A 9,054-nucleotide genomic window follows, 5' to 3' on the forward strand; every position below is an offset into this window, starting at 1 on the left:
GTTCAAACACAATACTTCACAGAGAGCTTAATATTTGCGCGTGTTCTGAGAATTCCAACATAAAGCACTCGTATTGATTAAAGAGTGACTGGTTTGTCCACGTATTGTTTTTCTCTCTCTCTCATCGCTCTTCTTGTAATGTATTGGGAAGCCAGAATTTGTATCCATCTAGGATATGAACACAACAAACCAATTAATGCATTTGTTTAATAATAAAAAAAAGATAACAACCTTCAATATTCTATCCTCCTAATTTTCTATACTTACTGCAATTATGATTAATTGAAACAATATGTCTTAGTATGGCAGGAAAATTGTACATTGTGGCCTGTAACAGAAAAAAAAAAATCCCAATATGTATTAAATTCCCACCCAATTTATGGCTTTATGTCTTGCATATTGCAATTTTTCTGAGATAACTGAGAAATTATTATTCAACACAATGTAAATCTCCCTACTGCTATTGTGTAAATGAGTCAGTATATAACAAGATATAACAACAGATCACATATTGTCATTATTTTCATTATTATTCATTTCATTTCCTTATGTAACCCCCTTTTAAATCAGTCACAGCTCTTCAAGCGGTCATGGAAAACACAGTGATAAACATACTCACCATCACCACGACAACCAACATCACTTTTATCATCCCGCAAACCCTAAAATGTCTGGAGACCATCACAGCTTCTCTAAAAGGTCTTCTTCCAGCCTGTCCTCCTCCTCCTCCTCTTCTTCATCTGCATCTTGGACATCAGAGCCCAGCCTGGATGATGAGACGTATCTCATGCACAAACCCCAGCATTCCCTGTCCTGCTCCAACATCCCTGAGGTTCGAAGGAAAAGCCATAACAGAGAATCTGAGGACTTTGATCACAGAGATCAGAGGCACCGCCACAGCCTTGAAAATGTCGTCGAACTGCTGCCTGGTTCTCAGCATGAACATCGGATGCCAAAACTCTCCCGGGGCCATAGCAAAAGTGAGGAGGGCCTTCAACAAAACAAGCACAAACATGATTACTCAGAAGCATCTCACTCCATTGATCATGGGCCACTTTACAAGACTGCAAGCCTGGGACAAAGCCTTGCCTTTGGTGGCAATAATGACAACACTCTAGGTGGCAGGGTGGTTCCCAAGAAGGCTGTTTCATCTATTCAGCTGCCCAGCAAAGGTATTCTGAAAAACAAATATGAGGGACAGAAAGAAGGAAACTTCAGGAAAGCAAAGTCTATGGAGATGCTCTCCACCAGGGTGCACGTCACAGGAACATCCAAGCAGATCTCAATGGAAGCTGCGAGGGATAACGTTGTGAAAGGGAAGCTACAATTCTCTGCATTTCTGGACGAGATCACCAAGCAGGTTATCAGTCCCTGTGCTCTTAGCTCTTTTGGTGTAAACACATCAACGCCACCAAAATCTCCCAATGAAGAGCACAAGAACTGCAGCGGCAAGCAGGAGAGCTTTGTGCCATCACCAAAACAGCAGCCCATCAGAACTGAGAGACCTGATTCAGGAAAAAACAATTCAAGCTCACTTTCTCGATCACATAAGAGACCGAGCAAATACCACAACCGAAACCTGACCAGTCCTCCAACGCCACCCCGCCACCCTTCTAAAGCTGAAAGACAAGGGGCTGCTTCAGGTAAACAGCACCACAGGCAATATTCTCAGATGCTCACTGATGGTACCAGCACCAGCCCAGAAACTATCCACACCAACCTCTCGAAACACAAAGGGCGACATCAAAGTAGTCATGGCCCCTCCAGACACTTTCATACTAAGCAGGAGAAGGAATCACCGCCACCTTTGCGAGTCGCAGGGCTGGAGTCAGAGTCTCAGTCGAGTAAATCATCCACCAGTGCTAGTTCAGAGAAAAGTGACAGACCCAAACACATGGGACACAGAAGGCAGTCCAAACCACACAGGGTGAGTTCATCACAAGACCAAAAAAGCAATTTCTTTGTTTCCCAAAGTTTTTTTTTTTTTTAATGTTTAACATAATGTTTGGTTTAAAATAGGGCCAGAAGCTTAAAATGTTTTTAGAAAACATTAAAATAAATAAATAAATACATAAAATATTTAATGTACTGTTTTGTATTCCAATCATTTTATATGAGGTTTGGAATTATTGCAACCCTGTTTGAGATTTGAATTGATTGTGAAATTGATAGATTTTTTATTTAGCAATAAACATTTGATAAACATCAAAGTCAAAATCTATATGATTAAAAAATATATGAAAAACTATTTATTTATACAATTTATACAATTAAAAATCAATACAAAAATGAAAAAAACAATTTTTTTGTTGTAATTATTGATAAATTTAAACAACCATTAAAAATTTCACAGTCGATAAGATAAAAAAAAAAAAAAAAAATTAATGCGTTTATTCAGCAAGAATGCATTAAATTGATCAAAAGTGACAGTAAATATGTTTTTACAAAATATTCTGCTTTAAATAAATGCTGTTATTTTGAACATTTTCTTCTTCAAAGAATCTTTTATTTCCACAAAAATATTAAGCAACGCAACGTTTTAATAGTAAGAAATGTTTCTTGAGCACCAAATCGGCATATTGGAATGATTTCTGAATAACATTTGAACAGTAGTGTGTATATTCCATAAATGAAACAAACGTATTTGTTTGACCATTTCCCCCCCTCACAAACACTTGGGTAACAGAAGTGAATGGTTGATACTGAAGAATGCACTCAACATCTGATTCTCTCTAGTAAGTTGTAATAAATATATGTGTTATTCTAGCACAGAGCAGAAAGATAAAAAATGAAGGGATAATTAAAATAAAAGTGATAGAAATGGTTTAACCTCTAATGCTGGAAGCACGAGGGATACCCTTCATTGTGTCCATATCTGTTGATTAAAACAACTGAACCAGATGAGTCATCAATCAATGGTCTTCCCTGGAACATATCACTTCAAAAATCAATTTTCTATTTTCTGTTCTGTTCTGTCCTCTATTCACTGTTTCACCCCCTCTCTCTTCTCTCTTGCCCCTAGGATTCATCTGGTTCCGTGGACAGAGTTCAGTAAGTGTTTTCGCCCCTTTTTCTGATTGGCTATTTCAAACTATTGATTTTGCTCTTATTCCAGAGCTTTCCTCCATTTTACTCTGCTTGGTTTCCTAAACTCTGCAATCCAGCCTGAGCTACATCGATTGCTTCTATTTTCATCTGTCTCTGTTCATCTGTCCAGTACACAGTCAGAGCAGAGTCATGATATTTTTCTTTGCGAATGATTTATGATACTGAGTTCCACAGCAGTTTACCTCCTGACAAAGACAGATACACTGTCAACAATGACAAACACACTGATCTGTAATATATTGCAGGATGCTGGAGGAGTACAACAAAGAGCTACGTGAGAACCTGTTGCAGACGGTGGCATGCATTGAGAACATGGAGGCAGAATTGCAGTGTACCAAGACAGAGTTAGTCAGCTTCAAAGAGAAATACAGAAGGTCAGCATTGAAACTCCATACATACTACTGTGAAAAACAAGCGTTTTTAGTTCATGAAATGATAGCACCCATCCCTCATTCTCTGTTATGTATCATTTGCAGGCTTCAGGAAAGCTATTCTGTTTCTCAGCAGGCAAACAGTGTCTTGGAGCAGAAACTCAAATCTGCGGTAAGATTAACACAAGTGTAGGAGGCACTTTCCACAAAAGACAAAGAAACTTCAGTTTTTTTTTTCTTAAACATAAAGTGCATACCTGTCAAATATGATGGTACTCTTGTCAGGCCTTATGGCTTACCGATTAAAGCACCTGCTTGCCCTTGAGCTGGCCTCTTTGAAAATGCAAATTCACATCAGCTGAAATTTCTGTAGTGCTATCTATCATCACTGATGTTACATCTAAGCAGTATTTTTTTAACCTTATTCTGACAGGTAGACAGCTTGGACTCAGAGAGGAAGTTCCTCATGCAGAGAGTCGCAGATCTGACTAAACAGCTGGATACTGCTCAGAAGACCATCAGCTCTTTAGAAAACATCAATGTAAGTGCACCCGCAGACAGATACAGCAAACAGATGCCCCTTGTCTTCTATTTTTTGCACAAACTAGTCAATTTCCCACTAAACAGCTTATATGTATGTCTATAATGTTATACATATTATTAACCTATGATATTTTATTGTAGTATAGTAGATGTTTTACCAGTGCGGCTTGCTTTTTAGAGGGCTCTCCTGCTTTTGATATCACAACGCAGGATAGTCGCCAACCAATCAGCATTGTCATGACATAATTTCTGCCGTGAGCGAAGAGGGGGCAATATATAAACTTGTTCAAAAAAATTACAATTCAACAATGCTTATGCTATAGCTAGCCAGCAGGTTTATTTACAGTTGTGTCTGCATAGTTGTTTAAACATAAAAAAAAAAAACACAATTCACCTGTTGAAAAAAAACAAAATGTTAAAGGTTAACATCTTTCTCTCTTATAGGTTCCCTCATTCATTAGAGAGTTGTTGAAAAATCACTTTGACTCTCAGGAAGCACTGGAGCACTTCTTATGTCCTCGAACATCTCCACGGCAACCTGATTTTGACCAATCAGAGAGGGCACAGGAGGTCACAAACAACCAACCATCTGGTGGAAAAGAGGAAGTTTTTGAATGGCCACAGACTGGACACACATGTTCAGGTGCCAGACAACAGCCTGCCACAGCCTTTCTGCCATGGAAACATGATCATGTTCCATGGGCAGGGCCAGGGCAACTCATGGCTAAAGGAAGTGACTCACAACTTCCTTTTTCTTTTGGTAATGATGTGCCAATCCACAAAACAAAGGCAGATACAAAGGCCCCAAGTCATCAAGTGCATCAATTAGCCATGAACACAGATATCTACTTAATTCCCCCAAACCCATATAATTTAGATGAGATGAGGTTCAGCAGAAAGGCAGGTGGAGAGGGAACCATCACTGTGGGGAAAGAGCCCACTGATGTCAGCTGTCTTACAGCTCATAGGATGCTGAATGAGTTTTTAAACCAGATCCCTCCTCCAGCGCATGATGGTGAAGGGAAAGCTAGTTTAGAAGCAGAACTAACAGAAGGAAAGCAGTAACATTTAATTTGACATCTTTTTGGTAAACTGAACTGGATAAAAACCTCAATAACGTCTCCCATTACCAATACTGCAGCAAGGATGCAACTAACTGTGGCTCTGATGGCTCTTTGTTGGTAGTTGTGAAATACACTTAATTTCTAGCTTCACAAGTTGCTGTATGCATATAAGTTTGTATATACCATCTGGTTTTGTGCTGTATCCATTAAAACTTTTAGTTTTCTGGTTTCCTGTTTTCATTTGTAGTTCAGTGCATTTGCAAAAGGCATCCTCCATATTAGTATTTTTGTACATGTTTGCACTTTTTGCCCTGCATATTGTGAAATATTTAAGGTTAGCAATAAAATAATATAATTCGATATTCATATTATTTTATTGCTAACCAAAATTACTGTCAATTTGTTTTGGAAAAGTATGGCACTTTCTTCTGTCTTTGAGTGCTTCTGTCTTTTGAGTGAAGTTTGAATTCTTGTTTTTGTGAAATCTATATGTGTAACTACACTCTAAAAAATGCTGGGTTAAATATAACCCAGTGCTGGGTTAAAAAGGGACAAACCCTCCCTTTTTAACCCAGCATTTTTTAGAGTGTATATGTATAGAATATAAGTTTATATAAGTTTCTGCTAGAAATCAAATAAGCCATATAACCATATATATTTATTATAGAATATCCTTGTATTTTTATTCTAACTGTATTAATAAAGTCTTGTGTACAAGTTTGCTCTACATTTGGGAATGGTTAATATCTGTCTTAGGGGTGTCTTTATATCCATATAAAACACAGTGGGACATCCAATTATCATACAATTACTTCAACTGATTTCAAGTTAAAATTAAACAAACATCACATGCTTAGTATATCATAAGACAATTAATACTGCTTTGTTATATTTCACATGACCCATTCCTGGTTATATATTATACAGCATCTATATTCTGCATAGTCACAGTGGATTAAGAGGTCCATGGTATCATATCATATCATATCATATCATATCATATCATATCATATCATATCATATATCATATATTCATATCATATCATATCATATCATATCATATCATATCATATCATATCATATCATATCATATCATATCATATCATATCATATCATATCATATCATATCATATCATATATCATATATATATCCTAAAATTTTGAAATATATAAAATGTTATAAGTTGGCAATTTTGCAACTACATTTTTAATATCTTGGGCATTTTTATCACTGTTAGTGTGTTTTTGCCCTGAACCATGTCCTCATTTATGAGTCTTCATTTATTTCTGACCCTGCCTTATACACTGAGGCTCATACACAGTGTTAAAATGCTTCATATTCTGTTATGCCTATTTTCTTCTCCATTCTTTTCATGGTTTCTCAGTCCATTAAATGGCACACTTTGCATCAAACCCCTCCTTCTGGCACTCTTCTGGACTTGTTGACCAAGGGCAGGTTTGCTTAGAGGACACTGGCCTGGATTCCCATTGGTGGAATTGGTCTAATAGGATCAGACATGACAGGAGATTATGACACTCAAGACATAATACTCTATATCATATTTTTAAGACCTAGTCAAAATGGCTGCCAAACTGTAGGAGGCATATTGAAGGCTCAGGGTCTGAAAGAAAGGGCACTCAAACATTCTTGAAGGTAATTAATCATTTTTCTTCAGCTAAAATCAGATGATCTTGGGGACAACCTAAAATGTCATTTTAATTTAACATCAAAACCATGTTTTGTCCCACGCCCTTGTATTAGTTATATTTAAAGTATTTTGGAGGTGATTTCCGAGTGATACTGGATTGCACAACATTATTATTGTTAGAACTAACAGAACCTGACGAAACTATGGGAATTTACCTGAGAATGACTGATTATTTGCTGTGCTGGATACTGATACTGCATGACCTCTATTAAATTCCTCTTCTGCAATCTAAACTTCTCTCTCTCCTCTATCCTACACTTCTTCTTAAGCAGCATGGTGTTGTTCAAAATAAAGTTCCCCTTCCAAAAGAGGGTGCGTCTGGCCCAGGGCCTTTGGCTGCTTTCATGGGTGGCCATGTTCTCTGGCGCCATCACCTTTGCTATAGGAGTCTTCCTCAAAACTGAGCTACATCGCAGATCAGAGGTAATGAAACTTTTCTTAATTAAAAACCACATAATAGGACCTGAAAATAAAGAATGTGATGTACTAATGCTTCCCTAGGTACATGCTTGTTTGCCAAAAACATAAATGGAAACATAATGAATTGCAGTGAGCAGTGTGTCTGCTATTATCGTCCATTAGGATCTATAAAATATGTGAAAGGATAAACAGAATCAGAAATGCACTGCATAATAGTCATGCTTAACAGTTTTTAGAAATGCTCTGTGTTTTGTACAGTAAACAAATGTTTTACTAAGTAATATTTACTTAATGGTTTGCAGATATTATTTATTGGACACAATGAATAAATTACTACTATATTTACAATACTATAACAAGTACTACTTTCATTTACCCTTTATATTGTCAACACCAGTGTAAAAGGCCTAAGCTTTGTCTTGATGCGAGGAATAATCTCACATAATCTGAGGATTGGCACTCAGATAATGTCCTGTAGTGTGTGTACCACCTGAGCTTGTATCTAAAATGAAGTCAATAAACCTCACAAGGAAACCTGATAATGACTAAAAAGAGCATTGTGGGAAGAAATTAAGGATAAAAAAGTCACACAATGCTTCTGTTCAACAGGTGCAGGATAATTATAAGATCTACAGTATATAATACAACAATAGCTAACCTAAAACGTTTGGTCATGTCTGTAGGCTATAAACAGATGCAGGAAGAATTGAAGTTGCTTAATGGTTAGCTCAGAGAGTAGAGTATGGTGCTAGCAACACTATGGGTTTGATTCCCAGGGAAAGCAAGAACTGTTCAAATGTAAATGTGTACCATGCAATGTGTCACTTTGGATAAAAGTATGCCAAATGCATAAATGAAATGTTAACAGTAAGATAACCTTTTTTCTTATACTGGATTAATTTACGATTCAAAGAAAGTAAACATTGGTCTGGGCCTGATTAAATGCCTGTAAAAAAAAAAAAAAAAACAGGAGAAAAAACAAATATTCAACCCTTCTTACTCTATACAGGTAATGCACAGTATGGACATCCACATTGTGCCAAATCTGCTGATGGCAGTGGGGTTAGCATCAGTGGGCATCAACGTCTGTGCTGGTAAAGTCTGCCAGGACTCACTGGACACCTCCCGTTTCCCGCGCTGGAAGACATTTCTTCCTCCGTTCTTCTGCTTCTCTGTCTTCATCACATCCCTGCTGCTGGTGGCCATGATTCTGAGCTTCGCCCTGCAGCCCAGCCTGGAGGAGTCTCTGAAGATTGGGCTGAAGAACGGCATCCGCTTCTACAAGGTTGGTGAGAGAAAGACAAAAAGAGCAACGTGGGGCAGAAAAATTATTTAACAGCAATCAGCTGTCAGTTGAACTTAATTTAGTCATTTAGGCAAAGCACGTACATATGCATATATAGATACATACATACACACACATACTATAGGATTATATATATATATATATATAATATATATTAGTTAGTTACATTTTTTTATTACTTCAAAAATTTAGCTGTGATTCACATTTAAAATTCAGAAATTTCTTGTTTGTTATTTTATTTTACAAGTGGAGGACATATTTTGCACATTTCCTTAATGTCATTATATATAGAGAAAGTAGATGATTATGCACATTGGTAGAAGATTTGCACATTGACGGTGGTCATTGATACAAAAAATGAATGAATTAATGAATGAATGGATGAATGAATGAATGAATGAATAAATAAATCCTGCATGTCAGAGTCATGTTATATGACATTGGTATTCTAGACAATACTTAACTCAAACAAATATTTCCAAAGGCAGGACAGCATAATGCACTAAAGTAAAAAAAAAAAAAAAAAAAAAAAA

The 9,054-nt window shown here is 36.9% G+C and overlaps 2 protein-coding genes across 2 annotated transcripts in view; both read left to right on the forward strand.

Annotated features, from left to right (window-relative positions):
• The window catches only part of LOC107676547 (uncharacterized), a 7,431-nt gene extending 1,923 nt beyond the window's left edge, over nt 1–5,508 (forward strand). Inside the window, exons 2-7 of the mRNA XM_016471125.1 lie at nt 571–1,927; nt 3,023–3,051; nt 3,354–3,482; nt 3,585–3,651; nt 3,913–4,020; nt 4,467–5,508. Coding sequence (XP_016326611.1) covers nt 571–1,927; nt 3,023–3,051; nt 3,354–3,482; nt 3,585–3,651; nt 3,913–4,020; nt 4,467–5,087 — 2,311 coding nt within the window. The 3' untranslated portion in view covers nt 5,088–5,508. The remainder of the gene's footprint in view (nt 1–570; nt 1,928–3,022; nt 3,052–3,353; nt 3,483–3,584; nt 3,652–3,912; nt 4,021–4,466) is intronic.
• Nucleotides 5,509–6,638: 1,130 nt separating this feature from the next.
• LOC107676548 (RDS/peripherin-like protein xRDS35) overlaps nt 6,639–9,054 on the forward strand; it is a 5,367-nt gene continuing 2,951 nt past the window's right edge. Inside the window, exons 1-3 of the mRNA XM_016471126.1 lie at nt 6,639–6,740; nt 7,068–7,218; nt 8,225–8,500. Of these exons, the coding sequence (XP_016326612.1) occupies nt 7,069–7,218; nt 8,225–8,500 (426 nt within the window). The 5' untranslated portion in view covers nt 6,639–6,740; nt 7,068. The remainder of the gene's footprint in view (nt 6,741–7,067; nt 7,219–8,224; nt 8,501–9,054) is intronic.

This window comes from Sinocyclocheilus anshuiensis, unplaced genomic scaffold (genome assembly GCF_001515605.1).
Source record: "Sinocyclocheilus anshuiensis isolate Anshui unplaced genomic scaffold, SAMN03320099.WGS_v1.1 scaffold64, whole genome shotgun sequence".
Classification (NCBI taxonomy): Eukaryota; Metazoa; Chordata; class Actinopteri; order Cypriniformes; family Cyprinidae; genus Sinocyclocheilus; species Sinocyclocheilus anshuiensis.